The 19,786-nt window shown below is 38.3% G+C and overlaps 1 protein-coding gene across 3 annotated transcripts in view; it reads left to right on the top strand.

Annotated features, from left to right (window-relative positions):
• igsf9bb (immunoglobulin superfamily, member 9Bb) overlaps window positions 1-19,786 on the top strand; it is a 127,159-nt gene that overhangs the window by 92,041 nt on the left and 15,332 nt on the right. The window contains exons 16-22 of one of the 3 annotated variants that reach the window (XM_016492947.1): window positions 1,025-1,186; window positions 2,920-2,965; window positions 6,425-6,445; window positions 7,833-7,919; window positions 12,824-14,467; window positions 15,469-15,514; window positions 17,410-17,476. In XM_016492947.1, coding sequence (XP_016348433.1) covers window positions 1,025-1,186; window positions 2,920-2,965; window positions 6,425-6,445; window positions 7,833-7,919; window positions 12,824-14,467; window positions 15,469-15,514 — 2,006 coding nt within the window. In that variant the 3' untranslated portion in view covers window positions 17,410-17,476. Of the gene's footprint in view, window positions 1-1,024; window positions 1,187-2,919; window positions 2,966-6,424; window positions 6,446-7,832; window positions 7,920-12,823; window positions 14,468-15,468; window positions 15,515-17,409; window positions 17,538-19,786 lie in introns of those variants that run through there. The other 2 variants (XM_016492945.1, XM_016492946.1) reach the window with 2 other exon arrangements.

The following is a 19,786-nucleotide window of genomic DNA, read 5'->3' as shown; positions in this document are numbered from 1 at the left end:
TGATTGTCTCTGCTGCCATCTGCAGGATTTAATATGAATCACACACTGTTTGTCTGTCTGAATGAAGGAATTAAAACAAGTCAATTTTTAGAAATATTGGTGCATTGTGCACTTATTGTTTTAATATATATATTTTTTATAAATATAGTTTCTATCTATTTCAGTGACTGTATAATTAGTCTAGTTGTGTACAAATGTTTCAATGTCTCAAACCACAGAAAATTCAAATCAAAGAATAAATATTGTCCAAAGAAAGTATGTTAAATTTTGGAAGAAGACTTTGGACTTTGTGGAAGAAATCTCTTACGCTCACCAAGACTGCATTTATTTATAACAGTAATATTATGAAATAGTATTACAATTTAAATTAACTGCTCTATTTTAATATATTTCTGTGATGGCAAAGCTATAGCTGAAGACTGCAGACATTACTTCAGCATCACATGATCCTTCAGAAATCATACTAATATGCTGATTTCTTATTATTATCAATGTCGAAAACAGTTGTGCTGCCTAATAATTTTGTTTGTTTGTTTATTATTTTTATAGCAACTATAAAAACAATTTAAAAACAACTCATGCTGACCAAAGTGCTTTCCAATCAATCAACATATAAAACAGAATAACCAAAACTAAGACAACAAGAACATAAGAACAACATGACATAAACAAAACCTCCAGTGATTGACAGTCGCCTCTGAATGATTGAATTTACTAAATAGATAGTTTATGCGCTGCAGTCAGAATTCAATCACTACTTGAAGTCAAAATAAACACGAGGCTGCCATTCAGGCTTTGTTTTCATTTCTCAAAGTATCCCAGGGTGATTTTGAATGTATTTTGAATGTCTTTTATGGATCAAGATAGGCGACTATTTCATTCTGTTTCAATCTTTTAAATCTTCCCTGCTATTAACTAAATCATTCGGAATGAGCTGTATAGCTTATTGTTGAAACAGCCCACACTAAGAATGAAAGCGCTTGTGTGTGTACGTGCTGAAGGCGAGCTTGTTTGTATCTTTCAGACTACTTCCCGCCGCCTGAGGTGCCAGACGAGGGGCTGGCACGGCCGGTGGTGGCAGGCATTGTGGCCACCATCTGTTTCCTAGCAGCAGCCATCCTCTTCAGCACGCTAGCGGCCTGCTTCGTCAACAAACAGAGACGGCGTAAGCTCAAGCGGAGACGAGGTCAGTGGTGCCCTTGCGGTCAGAATGCCCTCCTCTTTCTCATTCAACCACATACCCTACATCTTACCCTACAGACACTGAGAAACATTCCATTATGTTTAGCATTCAAGACACTCCCACAGTTTTGTTCTCTTACAGTTTGAAGGAGTTTAAATAACAGGCAGGTGTCACAATCACACAACTGATGATGCAGAAAGCTTTCAGAATGCTTTTTCATTAGGAAATGCAGGGCTAGAGACTTCGACCAAATGGTCGTATTTTGCGACCATTTTTTCTGCCGGTGCGATTAAATTTTGTGAGCTGTCGCACTGGCGCAACCGCCTCGTTGTTTAACTTGTAATCGCTGCCATTTCTGTTGCATATGAGTAACATCAAACGGCAAATGAAACAAAAGCGTAACAAAATCCTGCTACTCATTTGAGCTGCGCAGCGAGGACCGTTTATCAGCTCGAACCGAGACACAAACAAACTTGTCGGAGCTCAAAACAGCTTTATTCGGGAATCAAAGTTGATTTTGTGACACTGTTACAGCACAGCACTGCGAGATCCAGTGAGAAGCGTTTGAATTTGCCGCAGAATGAAGAAAGAGCAGACGAGACGAGAGACGTGCGGATACATATGCAAGCTTTTTATTAAAAGACGTGGTCACTAACACAGGCAGGGTCGAAACACCAGCGAACAGGAATTGCATGGGCAAAACACAAGAGCAGTCCAGTAAACAGGCGTGGGTCGTTCGACGGTGAACAATATCCAACAGGGCAAGGCAAAGAGAGATAATCCAGGTACACAGCAATAATCCAGTCAGGGGCAAACAGAGTCCAAACGGCAAGACGAAGGGGGTAATCCGAAATACACAGGCGAGAACCAAAACACGGGAAAAACAGGCAAGGCAAGACTATGAATAAACTGGGAAAGATAGAGCAGGCTCCGTAAAGTAGCTATCAACTAAACAGTGATAAACGCTAAACAATACTCGGCGACTTGAGCAGGATCTGGGTGGATGTTATATAGTGTGTGTAATAGCTTTTAGGTGAGCGTGTGATTGGTTACAGCTGTGTGCAATCAGTGCAATGGATGATGGGAAATGTAGTCCAGGGTATAGTGTAACAGTCTGTGTAGTGTGAGAGTCCATGTAGTGAGCAGGTGACCTCTGCTGGTGAGTGAACGGAAGTTCATAGACCGGATTCATGACACTTAGTGCTTTATTGTCAAATGTGAATAAACAAGAAATGAACATGCAAAACAATAGAAATTTAATGATTAAATTATCTATATTTTTAATACTCCCACACACCACCCCCCAACACTACCAAATCTGCTCCTGGCGCCTCCATCTGCAGAACTTCTGTAGAAATGTTTACATTTAATTTATCTGTTTAGTTGATTTTTTGTACTGGCCACATAATTTGTTTCCATCTACTAATGTGTTCTCGTACTGTAATGAGTAATGCCATGTCCCTCTGAAATTAAAAGAATACTGCACATTGTAATTTCTATGAGTTAAGTCTATTTATTATCAAAGCATTTGTCAGTAATACATTTAAAATGGGGAAATTATGTGAATGATTGCATTGCAGGCTGATTTAAGGTGTGCCCCTAAATTTTCTGCTTGTGCTCCTAAAAATTTTCAGTCAGGGGCTACAGTGCTCCTAGTAAAAATAGTTAGTCTGGAGCCCTGAAATCAGTCTTTTTATGCGTGTCTGAAATCTCTAATCTGGTTTTCTCTTCAACAGATCCCCCTCTGTCTATAACACACTGCAGAAAGAGCGTGGAGACTCCGTAAGTAATGTCTTTTAAGAACTTCCCCCTTCTCCCCTCTCACCTCAGTTTATTCAGACAGAGAGTGGAGTGTGCTTCATAAATCAAGACATCCGACAGGCACGCCCTCTCGTTTAAAGATCCTATTAGAAGAGCCATTAATTACTGCTCAGTGATAGGCCTGATGTAGTGTGCTCATGGACTGAACAGTCTAAGTTAATTTCATCAAAGAGCGGTTTCTTCATTTTTTCATTAGTCTGAATTTCTAAATAGTTCTCTCTTGTGTTTGCCTTGATTTGCACTTTAGATCTATGGTTCTCAGCCTTTTAGACTCCAAGGTCCCCTATTTTCCACAGCAATATTTAGCTATTGCTGCTATTTAGCTATATTTATTTATTGAGGGGGTGAATTAAAATAATAAATATCTTGATTAGATAGCTTATTATAATGCTTATTATAATGCTTGTTTTGTCTTATTTTAAATCATTTTAAGTCATCTTGAAACCCCTTTGGAAGTTGGCCCTGGCCACCTGGTAGAGATTTGCTGCTTTACAATAGATGTTATTGTGCATTACTGTACTGGCTTATTCAAATCTTAGACACTAATCTAATTCACTATATTCATGTTTTGTGTTAATTAACAAAGTATATTTCTGAAAATAACCAACTAAATGTAATATAAGCTTTTTGGCAGTTTAAAGACTTCAAATACTCAATTTAAAGACATGTTTTCTATTTGCACATTTAGCAAGAACACTGTCAGAAAAAAAGCAGTATACAACAGCATATTAGTAGTGTAAGTAAGGTGCGAAAGTGTACCTTTGAGGGTACTTCCCTAAGCAGAATTTTTTTTGTTTTTTTCCACAAATTATCTTATTTTGTATGTTTACTAGAAACACCACTGGCCCATTTTGCCATATGAAGTTTATTATCATTAACTAACTACTTCAAAATGTTGGACATGTTGTAAAGGGATTGCACCTATCTATCTATCTATCTATCTATCTGTCTGTCTGTCTGTCTGTCTGTCTGTCTATCTATCATCTTTTTGCCACTTTTATTAATTACCAAATGAGAGGTGACAGAAAAAACAACCTGAGCTGAATTCAAAACTGCATCTTTATTGGTGCATTACAGCATTTATTAACCTGTGTTGGGGGTAACACATTACAAGTAACGCGAGTTAAGTAATCAGATTACTTTCTAAAGTAACTAGTAAAGTAATGCATTACTTTTTACAGTTTTTCTCAGTCGCTTTGGTGCATTTCTAACATCACTATTTACATTTGCACAACAGTTAATGCAGTTCTCAAAACAGATTTTGACAACTAGTTCAACATTTTTGTATGTAATGACTCAAGCAATGAAATGAGGACTATTAGTTTTATATGGAATGACTATTCAGCATTCACAAGTATAGTTAATTTTGACTGACATGACATAAGCAAATGATAATGTTATAAAACAGCAGAGAGTTGTATGAAAGCAATTGATGCATGTCCAAAAGCATTTGCAATTTGTTCGAAGGAATGAGAAACTGCTACTATGATGTGCACAAATGACTAAATGTTGTGGAGGTTGAACTAACTGTTGTGCAAATGTAAATAGTGATGTGAGAAATGCACCAAAGCGACTGAGAAAAACTGTAATTTAGAAGGAAATATCTGAGTTACTTTTTCAAATAAGTACTGCCAGTTACTTTGTTTCCCATGTATTGACTGACAGCTCTCCTGTCCCCATGTTGAGAGAAATCGGGAGTAAGTGCGGAGGAGTTGTGTGTGCTGTGTGAACATGGTGTTACTGTAGTTCTAGGCTAAATATAAACACATTTACTCATCTCATCTGTACAAAAACAGATTTAGTATTCCTCAAAATGTATAAAAACAGTTAAAAGCAAACTCCGAATATTATACAAACCTACAATAATTAAATATATTAAATAAGACAAATATAATTGATGTATTTAATCCCATTTTATTAACCAGTGTCTTTGCTACTGACTTTCGATGATCCAATTCAAACTTACCAAGCAAAAATAACACATTTGTGTTTCATTTTTGTTATTTTGGAATAGTGTTGAACTTTATTCTCCTGCGTCATATTCTTCATGCAATTTGTTTGAGCTGCACCCTCTACTGTACAGACATGGATTTACATTTCCTTCAGCCTGAGGCGTATTCTTTTCACTTTTGGTGTGAAAGGGCTTTTATATTTGTAAAATAACTTTTTATATTAAAAACAAACAAGCATGCCCTGCCCAGATTTAAAAAGTTACTCAAAGTAACATATCGCATTACTTTCCATTAAAAAGTAACTGAGTAATGTAATTAGTTACTTTTTTAGGGAGTAACGCAATATTGTAATGCATTACTTTTAAAAGTAACTTTCCCCAACACTGTTTATTAATGGCATTTGAAGTTTATTCCTATTTTTCTGTAACTGATCTTGTGTTTTATGGCTGTTAATTAGCTATTTAAGTTATTGTAGGGAAAAAAAATGCTGTTCATGTATTCCTGCTTGACTGTGGTTTTGGCTTCATGGACAATGGTTTTGATGACACTTACTACCCTAGCAAAGAAAGTACTGTAGGATTAGGGTCAGGTTCATCCTCATAGTAATTGGTTTCTGCACAGACACTGATTTAAAGTGACCTGCTGCTTTTGAGTTCCCATGGCAACAATCAGACATTGAAAAGAGAGTGCAAAACATGCTTGTACAGTACAAGCACTGTAAATGATATGCAACATCTGTGATTTAAAGTGCAGTTGTGTTAAAAGTGTTTTTTAATCATTTTGTGTGCTATAATCCAAACACACAGAATAACAATTTATTGTGAAAATGAATATTAATCACACATGGAGTTTATATAATAATGGAGTCTCTGTAGTTCACCCAAAATTTGTTCTTGTGTGTCTCAAAACTGGTAGATACTGTATGTACAATTTTTCAGTAAATATTAACTTAAAACTGCTTATAAGCACATGAATATTTAAAGCATTGAGGCTTTTATTAGTTGTTTTCCCCCCCTGAACATTATAAGCAGTAAGCAGTATTTCATAACTTACCATTAAAAGCAGTGCTAATCGCCTTTTAAAATTACTAGCGCAACAAGTAGCTTAACCCAATGTCAAAACCGTTTTTTAAAAAGACGATAATCCAGATTTAATGTTGTATAAAAAGCCCAGATGACAGAATTTATTTTTTTTTTTTTTTTGGGTGAACTATAATGAGTTTTGGTGATAAACACAATATCTGTGGATTCTCTACCATGGTAAATGTGCATGCTGTGTTGTCTCTGCTTCAAAGAATGCCTGTTACAATGCTTTCATATTTTTATTTTGCATTTACCATGGTACACTAACACACTACTGAAGAACAGGGAGGGTATAGTACTTTATTTCTCCGGTATACCACTGCAACAATCTCGGCTTGTCTTAACTTACATTTTACACTAACTCTGTTGTTTGTCTTTCTTCCCAGTGCTAATAACAGTGGACATCGGTGACTAGGATTTCCATATTTATACATTCAATAGTATTTATTCATATTATTTCTTCATAATCTAATATTTAAAGTATTATCCTATCACAGTATCGCATACTGCTTTGATGAATCAAGAAGAAGCAAATTTACTTGCATCCTTTGATGTCCTCTAATGCTTCAGAAACACAAACGATGAGATTTAAGTGACTAGTGAGCATGTAACAGTGCTTCTCTATAATAATACATTTAGACTAGTGATGTCTCAGATATTACATTTATAGTACTTGATACTCCTACATGCATCTTTCAGTAATCTAAAGCTAAGTGGGTTAACTCTGGTATGATGTCAGTCATAAACTGCATAGTCACGACATTTAAAAACATGCTGCTATTGCATTTCACCTTATTTCATGATATGCTGGGATATGGTATCTCTTTGTGGTAGTGCTGTAGTATTGAATTGAGTATTTTAGCTAGTTATCTAACTGCTTTTATCTGCAGTATTATGTTATTTTTATGGCATTCATTTTTCACAAAATATACTTTGAGTTATTGTACTTTTACATAGGCTTGTGCTTTGCAAAATTATACAGTGGAGGCAAAAGTTTGATGTCACTAAAAATCTGGTATTCATTGTCAAGAAAAAGAGAGAGAGAAAGAAAGAAAGAAAGAAAGAAAGAAAGTAAGTTTGGGGATTTTGAACATATAAAATGAAGACATGTTAATAATGTCAAATGAATGAGAAATGCTTAACATTCTGTACTATTTCAATAAATAAGCTCATTTGTGTAGTAATCAGCATTGTTTCCACTGAAGCACAAGATGGTCTTTGGAGCATCAAATCATGCTGGCAAACAAACTCCACAAGTTTGTGTAAAACTTGATGATGCATTTTGAGTCCAGTTGTTATTAAAGCAACTTTAAAAAAAAAAATCAATGTTTTTATTTAATTTTCATCATTTAAAAAAAAAAAAATCTAAATTGGAAATATAATTATTTAAAAAATGCAGACCCAAAGCATTTAGTCTCAGATCTTTGCACTCCACTGTATATCAGCTGCTTTTGTCAGGAATCTCAAATAAACCACTGAATGTCTACTGGTATATCAAAACAAGGATGCTGCATGGATCCCAGCTTGCCTTGACATCCCTGCATGCATAGGCCCTAAAATTAGTGAAAGATGATAAACTGTGTCATTTAATAAATGAACAATCCAGTGCCCTCGATCATTATCATTTCTTATGTCATCAAGCTCTCCCTTCCTCTTTCCTTCACTTCTATCTTTCCATGTCACTGTTTTTTTATTCTCCTACTATGTTGTTTGTATGGAAAGCAGCCTCATTAATTGCCAACATGACCCCTCCCCTACCCATCCTTCCCATCTCTATTGTGTTTCCTGCCGCAGGAGTCCTCTTACCCCTCTACCTGGCATAGAACCCTACTGGGAAGGCCAGGAAAGGAGCAGCTACAGGCCTCCGCCCTCCAGTCCTCTGTGAGTGCCTGCACCTTGTTCAGCAGTGTGCACTGCCTTATGTCGCATGCGTCCCATGTGCGCTGCTGGGCACGGTTGTTTTGGCAGGCTGTGAACCCATGCGCTTTACACACAGGAGACCCAAAGCTTAAGACTTTGTTGCCTTTTGGCATCCTGCCGACTCACACATTTACACTTAGGATCGTGAAATTAAAAGTGCTTTCTGGGTTATTTTCAACTTAATTTCTGTTTTAGTGCGTGTGAATGTTTGTATAAAGAAACATTTACATTAATACACTTATAATGGAAGCAGGAAAGTGTGCCAGAGGGTTTCACATCAGAAATGTAAAGCTTGTATTATTTTTAAACACCTACAAGAGTGTAAGTAAATGTATTTTTGTTTGAAGTTATCATCTTTATTTTAAGATGGCAATTGTTCTCATGGTGGAGCAGCTGGTTATGTATTACAAAAATAATTCTTCTGATTGGTTAACTGATATAGAAGTATAGGGATAGTTACATTAAAAAAACTGTATCATCGCACTGCTCTCTGTCTGTTTCTCTATCTGTCTCTCTCTCTCTCTATAAAAATATGTGAACCCATTAGAATTGGTTGGGTTTTTGCATTAATTGGTCATACAATGGCAAACACAACGTGCTTAAGCTAACAACACACACACTAATTGTTGTTGTCAATACCTGTGACTGATTAAGATCAGATGACATTCTATGACCAATTAATGCAGAAAACCAACTAATTCCAAAGATTTCACATACTTTTTCTGACCACTGTATTATATCCAACTTTGATCACATGCATACAGTATGTTCATATGAAGTGATATATATACTACTGTGTATAGCAAGTCTCTACTGCCTCCTTTTTAATTTCCTCACGAAATATAAATTATCACATTAATTTTGTACATTAATTTTGAAAATAAAAGAAGGAAATAGTTACAAATAGTTACAATACACTACACAAACCTGTTTGCCTCCTAGGCTTCCGTTATAAGTGTATTTACTCATTCCATTTATAATTGAAGGGACTCAGAATTGTTTGTGAGAACTGAGAGCATACCAAACTTGCAGTCCATAGACTTTAGGTTGTAAATAACCCGGTGTGCACCTTTAATTTGATTAAGGCCTCAGTTTATTTTCATGTGTCCTGCAGAGGGCGACATTCACCTTTAATTTGATTATGAGGCAGTGCATTAAGAGCTGTGGAATCCTTGTCACAGAACTGGGTCAAGTTTGTCATGAACGCTTTTCATAACGCTTGCTTTATATGAAATTAAGCAAGCAACCAGACTTTAAATCAAATTTAGCCCTTTATTGAAATTTAAAAAAAATATATTTCACACACAATCATCTCTGAATGAAATTTAATACAGCTCCCCAAACTCTCATCAAGTCACCCATTACATGGCTGGACCTTTGCTGTAAGATGAAGATGTGGATGTGAGTTTTGATTCTCTTGTGATGCAGTCACTTCTCCATTTAGTTAAGCCACTCCAGTTTACTCTTAGTTCTTAGCGTTATTCTCACTCCTGATGGGTCTCTCTGGGTGATCTGTTGCGTTTTCTCTCTGTCTGCCAAATTTTTTTCCTCCACAGGTCCACATTTTTAGTAGTAGCCTATCTATCTATCTATCTATCTATCTATCTATCTATCTATCTATCTGTCTGTCTGTCTGTCTGTCTGTCATGATAAACACACTACCAATGTTAAATTCTAATGTGTGTGTGTATACATACACACATATATATATATGAAGAGTTCATTTGCAAAAACCGATAAATGCCACTTAAAAAAAAAAAGAGCTGATTGCCATGCATTATTCTCCACATATAGCGCGATCTGAACTCTAAACATGTTTTGTCAAAAAAGCCGGTTTTGTCTACTTTCAAGGCATCGCGAGTTATATATATAATAAAAATAGTAAAACATTTTAATATTATTACAAAACTGAAGCTATGATATATAAATATCATAGCTTCAGTTTTGTAATAATATTAAAATATTTTACTTGCTGTAGTCTACATAATGCATTGCATGTGAACTTTTGTGCTTCCACACGTTTACAGTAGTTTAAATAACATTGGACCCATTAAGCCCACAGGCTGCCAAGGGGTGGCTTGCACTCTCTTTCATGTGTCTTAACCACCCCATAATGTTAGTTTCAGATTTCTCCCTCCCAAGCACCTGAACTGCCTGTATGTCACCAACACACCCTTGCACACCAGAGGTTAACGTGCAGCAGCGTTCAGCAGCGTTCAATCCTGCGTTCAGATTGCTTTTTGTTGTTATTTATTGTTTTGTTAGTGGATTTATCTTATATAAATGGTAAACATTGCACAATCCTGGTATATTATGAAGCTTATGCACTTTGTGTTGTTATTTGCAATTACTTTTACAGTGAATAGTAACAGTAGATTGAGCTTTTAATGAGATATTCTGTGCCAAAAACTGTATTAACTGTGGTATTACTGTATATTGCCAGACAATCATTCTTAAATGCTCAGCTTGATTAGTCCAGGAAGTTTTTGAATTTTGTGACCTAAAAAGCATCACCATGTTTATATGAATTTTCCATGTGCCGTAGAATCTGAATCGAGTCTCAGTTTGAAGACTGTATTACAAAGTTCTAGGAGAAATTAGCATGGAAGGCCAAGTAAAGCCAGAAAAGGTTTATTTTGCTGGCCTCTATAAGGTCTGATACCATCTTCCTGTCAGCAATCCTGAGGTCATTATCTTTCATCACAACATTTAGCAGGACAACAACTTGACATGATCAGCTGATAAGGATAATTACAACTAAAACACACTGAATCTTTGATGTTTTATCAATGTTTTTATCCAAAACATGTTTACTCTTGCAAAATGAAAGCACAGCCTTGTTGACAAGCGAGCCGATATCCGATCAAACCTGTCTGTGTGTTTTCATTTTCTTTTCATTCTCTTAACAGACATGTTGTGTATTATGCCTCTAAACATTTGTGAGAACAATTGTGGGAAATTTCTGTGGTGAGGACTTTCTTTTGCTAAAGAGTGTATTGTGTGTTCCCTCTGCTTGGCTGGGGAAAAGCCTGCTTTATGGTGCACTGTATTGTTGTTTGGAGCAGGCATAACGTCATTGCACCTGAATGGTGGTCATCAGTAGGCAGTTGCCATGGAAACCAAGCTCCGTCACCGCAGCCATTACAAGTGAAAGTACATGGTGTAATGATTCAGCAAAAACCAAGCTTCAGCCATTACATGTATATTTGTTATTGAATAAAGTATTATGGCTCTCCCAACATTTCCTGATTTTCTCTCTTCTTTTCTGGACTATGCTTGTTATTTCACGTTGTTTGGTCACATAAATACTCTCAGTTGAATATCTTGGAAAATGTCACCATCTATGATTAATGAGGACTAATTTTTTGGATTTGTGATGTCTACCATACACACACTCACACTCACACACACACACACACACACACACACACACACACACACACACTAAAACAATACTGTTAAACTGAATTAGCTGTGACATTCAAACAGTGGTGACTGGAGAGTGTGTTAAGGCCTTAACAAGGATGAGTTATGACAAGATATATCCAGAAAAAAACAGTGAAAATTACAACCAACAATCAAACTCTTTGTAATCATATGTAGTCATCTCTATTAGGTTTCAGGGTGCTAGTTTATAGGGCCTTAAATAATTGAGTAATTATTCTCAAGTCCTGTGTCCTAGATATTTTCAAACTGAATTGAAGATAACTGATTTGTTTTTAATATGTAAAGTAGCATAAAGATGTCAAAAAGATAAACTGGCAAATCTAAATCATAGGTTACATTTAGCTAACGTGATTATGACCTTAAAGTAAACAAACCACTTCAGCAATCATTCTGGTTAATGCTAAAAGAGCATGTTGCACTGAAAGCTTGAGGACAACTGGTTATCTTAAGACATTTTTCAAATGTATGTCAGAAAAATTCCAAAAAACAGTTAATTGACATATTAACAATGATAGCAATCATTTCAAGTAAATAAGCAAGTTTCAGTTGCTGACGTGTATATGCACTGTTGGATTTCATAGCTTACGTCATGCTCACCTTACCTGTCACTTTTGGCGCTTTTCCACTGCATGGTACAGCACGGTACGGTTCACTTTTGGGGGGTTTTCCACTGGGTACAGTACCTGGTACCTGGTACTTTTTTTAGTACCACCTTGGTTGAGGTTCCAAGTGAACCGTACCGTTACCAAAATGTGACGTGTAAACTCTGCTGATCACGGATTGGCTGGAGAGAATCGTCACTACCTCCGTCACTGAACTTGCGACGCAAACACAACAGAACCGTTAGATTTAAATCAGCACAGCCAGCGAAGGATTGAACGCAACTGTTTTGAATGAGCGCACCTTATTTTAACAACCAGAAAGTGGCTGTTTCGAGGAAGTACAGACGTTCCTCTTGTTGATAGCAGAGGAGCGGATCCAGCGAGCTTGATAGGGCGACGCGGAATGAAAAGGTTTTTCAGGAGTCGCGGCAGTAGAGGCGGTGCAACTATAACAACATGTGAATAATCCCACCCACTCTAAAGCGATACTAAACTGCAGTGGAAATGCAAACCGAGCCGAGCCGAGCCGTACCACGCAGTGGAAAAGCGCCATTTGAGAGTTGTGGGTGTAGGATACCTTGAAGTACTTTGGGTGCGAGACTGTCAAAGAGACTTTCACAGTGCGTGTTGGTCTGTTGGTGGTGTATTATAAGTATATTTGAATCATAGGTATCATCAAATGAGAGCATTAAGATGAGTGATAAACAACATCAGATTTATAACCAATTGTCTAAGATGTATTTTTACCTGAAACTACAATGTGCATGATGTAACTCATTATTTATTCTTCTTTCTTTTTCTTTCCCACTTTTATAGATCATCTTCTGGAAAGGTTAGTCCAGAAAGTGTCCGCTCCATAGGACCTCCTTCAGAGTCCTCCGAGGATGGTTTACGAGCTAAGAAGTTTCCTCAAAGTCCTGCCAAGGAGAAGGAGCTGTCTTTATACAAGAAGACCAAGAGAGCAATAATTAGCAAGAAATATAGCGTCTCTAAGCACGAGGCGGAGGCTACTACGCCAATTGAATTGATCAGTCGTGGCCCAGATGGGCGCTTTGTCATGGAACCTACGGATGCGGAAACTCCAGTTAAGGCACGGCGCATCGAGGGCTTCCCCTTCGTGGAGGAGTCTGACCTTTACCCTGAATTTCGACAGTCAGATGAGGAGAATGATGATCCAGGGCCCATGCCGCCTATGATGGCAACCCTCAGACCCCATCAGATCTCGCCCATTTCTTCTAGCCAGGAGTCTTACTTGCAGCCACCGGCCTACAGTCCCCGCTTCCAGAGGCCCATGAAAGGCATGACTATCATGGAAACCAGTCGACTCCAGGCTACAGGACAGATTCGTGGTGCTCCTCACTTCCGAGCCTTTTCCCATGGCCAGTTCTACAGCTACTTGGGAAGTCCAGGGGAACCTGAGCCTCCGCCTCCCTTCTACATGCCAGACACCAGCCCTCTAAGCTCAGTAATGTCTTCTCCTCCTTACCACCTGGAGGGCCCTTTCGGTCATCCCACCATCCCAGAGGAAATCGGTGAGGGAGAGATTCAGCATTATGCAGTCTCTGGCTACAACCTTCCCTTGGCGCACCCCTCCACCTCGCGCTCTCCAGACATCTGGCAGAGACCCGATTTTACCTTTGCCACAATCGAGGGTCCTCACTTTATTTTTCCACCCCCACACCCTTTGCATCTTCACCCGGAACCTCCCCTTCCTCCCCCTCTTGTTCTTCCTCCTAGTGCCCTCCAGCCCTCCACCCTTCAAGTATCTCCATACCCTGGTATCCTGCAGCTGGAGGCCCCAAAGAGCCGCCCAGGCAAGTCTCCCAGCAAGGTCAAGCCTCAGGGCCTTCCAGCCAAGCGTTTACCTATGCAAGAGGCACAGAGTCTAGGGCAGCTAAGACGCACAAGCCACGGTATGGGTGTACCGGTATTGCCTTACTCTGACCCGGTGTCTCACATGGTTGGCCCAAGCTCGTTCGGAAGCCTGGATATGCGATGGTACGAGCTTACACCCAGGCTTAGCCCAAGGCAGCCCCGCAGGATGGAACCCAGCATGGTAGTTCTCCAGCCATCCCGCCTCTCACCTCTAACTCAGAGCCCTATTAGCTCTCACGAAGGCTCACCGGAGATTGTAGTGCGCCCCAGGCCCCGCCCCAGTATCATCCAACCCCCGATCCCTCCTGAGATGTCTGAGATCACCCTTCAACCTCCTTCTTCAGCTAGTTTCTCTAGAAGGTCCTCCCCCTCCTCCTCTCCTGCTCAAGGCCAAGGCAGCCGAAGGGCAAGTCCCAGCTACCGATCCCACATGGCATTTGCCACCTCAGCAGCAAGCTATCCGTCACAGTCCCCTTCACCTCCTGTAGAAAGCAGCAACATTTTCGGGCAGATGCCAACCCAGAGGAGGACTGAGGAGGAGATCCTTCCATCAGAACCCTCTCCACCCCAGTTATCAGCTTCAGGGTAGGTGCACTAGGCCTGTAGAGTGTGGATTGATCAACCATGTACCATCTGGCCTAAGTGTAACATCTATAGGTCTTCTCAGTGCAGAAATAACCACACTTTTGATTTTAGTCTAAAGCTACAGTTTGCTCTCATGGGCAAAACTATGTAAAACTATGCTTGCCTTAAGCTGGTTTTAGTAATGTTAGAACTCATGCTTCCATAGATACACTGCCCCAGATGCCTTGCATTATTCAAAACCATTCAAAGCCATTTTCTACATAGACAAGTTGTGCTATAATTTTCTATGTCACTGATTCTGCTTTTCATGTCAGACATCCAATTTCATTCATAAGGTCTGTGAAGCACTTTAAAGCACTTGTCTTAGATCAAAAGCAAGCGACTTTAACCAAATGTGGTTGTGGGGTAACAGATTCCAAGTCAAGATGAATTATTTGCTTCACAGACGTGGTGACAGACCTTTTAGGGCTACGTGTCTGGAGAAGTTCCATTTTAAGTTGATTAAAATGCAATAACGAAGCCCCTAAAAAGCCTGGAATCAGAGGTACACCACCACAGGATCTCAGCCTTTCCATCCACTGTCATGCTTTACCCTGCCTTTCACCCAACAGGAGGAACCCCACATGTGCAATAAAATTGACCAATCCAAGTCCAAATGAAGCCCACCGTTTTGACTAACTCCAGGCTTTTTAGGACGACTCTCAGAGTGTATGATGTGGAGGCTGAGGTTGGTGTGTCCGGCACAACAGGGACAGGGCACTTCTCCTGTTCCAATGTAACCTGACCGCATGATTGCCTTTTCCACACTCCCCCCTCTCTCCTGCCTCCTGTCACCCAGGTCACCCCAGGTCTGACTGCCAGGGGGAGGCTTGTTGGGCGAATCGTGTTGCAGGGACTGTCTGCTCTCATCTGTTGCAATGTCGCCATCATCTTAAATAGGGCATTTGGTCATTCTTGACGACTCCTCGAGTCTTACCTGCTTTGTTTTTGATTGATCTCAGCTATCTGGGCAGCGTTGTTGTGACCAGGTCCTCTACACCGCAATAGGTAAGGGTTGGATCCATGTCTGAAAGGGGGGGGGCAGCAGGTGGGGCTTTTATTCACCTCGTCCTTTAAAGGGGAATACAAGTCTTTGGGTCTTGCTTTCCTTTCGTTATTACCAAGTTTACAGATTTTTTTTTTATATTTATTTTCAGAAAGCCACATACTTTAGTTCTGCAGTCTTGAATCCTATATGCATTCTGGTCTTAGTATGCATATGTACGTTTCCCAGTTATTGATTAGGAAACCCAGCACATTTCATTTAATCAACACAACCTCATGCTTGAGATGCAATAAAAATAAAATATATCAAGAACCGAGCTTTAATATTGATTTTATGAGAATCCGCCATTTAGAAAGTCCTCACGGTTTGATTCATGGTAACCTTCCTGGTAAACTTGCTGTTTATAAAATAAATGTGCTTTTAAATTAAGGTTTATATTAAATGACAACACAAACACTACTTGCAGTGGCTGGGAATTTGAACTCGACCTGGATCAAGGTGACCATTTTTTAGGGATCGTCTCAAGCAGGAGTTGCATGTTATGCTTCATTTTAGGTAGGTGCTTTTTATTACTTGAAACCAATTCAAGTGATTTAAAAAACATGAGCCTTGTACAAACACCTTGTATGATAAAATGCTAAATTTTTTGTATAATCATGAATGATCTAGTGTACACGCAGTGTATGCATAAAACTGCACTTGTTTGGACTGCAGAACACATTTCACAATCATGCGAAGCAAGTTTTCTTCCAAAACAGTTCCTGCACTTCCTTTACAACGGGGAAAGCACTGTTGGCACCAGAAAATGCTCCTTTTTAAGTTGTTGCTTTCACCCAATTAAGTGCTTTTCCAGAGTATTCCCCTTTAAAGTTCTGTTCCATGTGCAAATTGCCATGCATGCCATTGCTAAATATTGCTCCAGTTGAAAAAACAACACATATCTGATTAAATTCTTGTTACATTTGTTGTCCAAGTGCTTTGTTTTATTTTTCATTATGTGACTGTTCCCAAGTAGCCATTTTCCCCTCCCGCCATCTCTCCCCCTGTCAGCATGGTGAAGCCCATTGTAGACAGTATTCATGTCTATGAGCACATTTCTGACAATGCTTTGTCGCTGAGCTGTGATTTTCCCCCTCTACTAATGGCCTTTAATTTCTCTCGGCAGCCTCAGCAGAAGGACGGCCCCTCTATAATGCTATTTCTGTTATTTTATTGTGCCTCATGAGAGCTGTGTGTGTGTGTGTGTGAGCGTGTGAGTGTGTGGGGCAGAGTATGCGGGCTGCCGGTTTAAGTGCCTCCATACTGTATTTGGATGGGAAGACTGTACATACAAACTTAAATGTCTGAGAATGGATTGATAAAGTATTATATATATAAATGCTTTCATAAGTAACATTTTAAAGTACTTTACCTTTACAGTTTTATTCTAATATGTATTTAAGTATGCTCATCCATTGTAATCACCCCAATCTATGTCATGATTTCTCAAAATTTCTCTTTAAACAGATACATAATGTTGCCATATTGGGGTATTGTATACATTTTAAAACAAAAATCTTATTTTTCTGTTTAAATGTTGATTTGATCTCTAATTATTGAAAAACCTGCAGTTATAAATGTAATTTTCAGAGGGAAATTTCTGAAAAACTTTAAGTATACCTCTCTTTCCACTCAAATAAATGTTTTGCATCATACTTATCATGCTAAACTGGACCATGCCTGGTTCAGATCATTTGAGTGTAAGAGATTCATGGGTAATCTGAGTTGCCTGTGTTAGCAACAGTAACTCAAGCAAAGACCATGTGATCACTACTATGACCAGTTTAACACGCATGGCGAGCCACCGCACTACCCTTCCCCTGTGTGATGGCTTTGCTTCTCTTTGCTTCCTGCACAGAAAACGTCGAGGTGCAACAAGTGGCTCTGCAGGGTCTGAGAGGATAGAAGCACTGAGATATCAACGAGTGAAAAAAGCCAAGAAAGTCGGTGTCAACAATAACAACTCCAAGACCAGACGAAAGATGGGTGAGGAGCAAGTCACAAGCTACTGTAGTTCATATACTATACACCTGTTGTACAAAATATTAAGGTACATTTTTTCATAAACATACTGTAAGCTCTGTTCCAAAACCTAGTGAGTTGTTTTGTTGTATACTACCTTCTGTGAAAGCATGCTAACTGAAATGGAATATCGTGAGTGACTGATTTGGGTCGCTTTGGAGCAGCCTTCATGTCGGTAGCATATCTGTGATGCCTTAAAATGCTGTCTATGGAGACATCACTTAGTTTTGATACAGAGCGATAATGTGCATTTTTGTTAAGTCAACATATTTATTATGTGTGAGCATCATGTACTAAGCGAAAAAGTACATTGTCCTCACGAGTTGTTTAAAATATTCAGAGTCAGTTATGCATTTTATGTTTGTAGGGCACTGAGATGTGAGAAGGTGGTGTTGAGAGAGACTCTTCATAACAGTGGTTCTCCACATTGAAGTGCTCTCTGTGCTTCCTTTAACACTATAAATCCCTTTCCTAGAATACACAGTAGCCCCTCACTGCAGAACAAAGATCCAGGTGGCGGGGTTGGATCCACATCAAGGGGGTGGAGATGGTAGGTTTAGGGATCAGGGGGTGGAGACGGGTAGGTTTAGGTATATGTAAGGTGGGAGGAGTTGGATCTGGATCCAACTTCGCCCCCTGGATCTTGTGTTCTGCAGTGAGGACCATCTCAGAATACAGGTGGTTATTGGCACTGTACTGATGACGATCTGTGCTGTATACTGCTTTTTAACAAAATTATCCACTTTTATTTACATTTATCCTGACTCATGATAGTGTATGCCATACTCTATGCTCACATTCTAACATTTCATTATCACTTAGTTTGTAGTGTGCAAGAAAGAGAGTTTATACTTGACAAAAAGTGGTTATTTTTTAAATGATCTAAGAATTTAAATAAAGGTTTATTTATTTATTTATTAATGCAGTGGTTTTCTACTGGTTCAGGACCCAGATTTTACATTGTTATCAAGTACCAGCCCTTAACACAGTAGTAAAATTGTTTCGCTTAAAAAAAAAAGTATAATATAAAATTTATTTCATATTCCTGGCATGCAACAAATGTTTATTGTAAGATAATGTAATGTGATAATGTAAGATGTATTTTCTTAAACCTTTTAATAATTTTGTTCATAGTTAAGGTTAGTTACACAACCTTTTACCAAGTGACAGATGAATTTGAAACAATATATATATATATATATATATATATATATACAGTACCAAACAAAACACACCTTCAGAGTGCACGCATAAGCGACTACACTAACTTGTGTGTAGTGCGTTTCACTGCATGATTCAGTCTATTAATATGCATTACAAATTATCAAAATGTGATATTGATTTTATACAACAGTTCAATAAACTATAAGTTAATATCAAGAGACTTACATTTTAGACACCATATTGGCTATTTTTATGCTATTTCACTGACAAAAATCATTCCAAACACAGCCACTGTACTGTTTTGTGTCTCTGAGCAACATGACGGCATTTCGTTCCTGAATGAATCAACCATTTAAATGATTCGGTTCAATCGAAATGACTCCCTTAACAGTGGCTTGCTGCCACCTACTGGTGGTTTTAATTGTTTTAATTTTACATTTTTAAAGTATCTTTTCATTTTTTAAATAATTTCAAATTATTAACAATTTCATGTTTAAAATATCAAAACATTATTTATGCATTTGTAACTGCAGGTTAAAGCATTCCATGTCCCTCTAAGCTGCATTAACATGTGTAAATACATCTAAATGCCACTTCATATGCAACTTCTGCAAAGATAAATTTTGTTGAAACTGATTTAATTTGTTTAGTAACAGCCTAAATGTATTATTATTATAATTGACTGATTAAATGTAAGAATTTGCACAGTTTTAGAAAAAAATGGCTTTATAAAGGTAAAAATGCCCATAAAAGGTAAAAATCAATTTAAACAGGAAAAGATTCATTTCTATCACTGCTGTGAACTGACAACACAGAATATGAAATATATAAAAAAACTTTAGGAGTCAGCTGTCCCCGGTAGTCCTTAAGATATCAGCACAAAATATAGTCTAAATATAGTCAAAATATAGTCTAATTATATTTTGTCTATTATATAGTATAATTTGGGTTTTTGTTAAATGTGAGCCAAAATCATCACAATTAAAAGAACCAAAGACTTAAACTACTTCAGTCTGTGTGCATTGAATTTATTTAATACACGAGTTTCA

The sequence above is a fragment of the Sinocyclocheilus anshuiensis genome, unplaced genomic scaffold (assembly GCF_001515605.1).
Source record: "Sinocyclocheilus anshuiensis isolate Anshui unplaced genomic scaffold, SAMN03320099.WGS_v1.1 scaffold1208, whole genome shotgun sequence".
NCBI classification, from domain to species: Eukaryota; Metazoa; Chordata; class Actinopteri; order Cypriniformes; family Cyprinidae; genus Sinocyclocheilus; species Sinocyclocheilus anshuiensis.
This window is presented reverse-complemented; position numbering and strand designations above follow the sequence as displayed.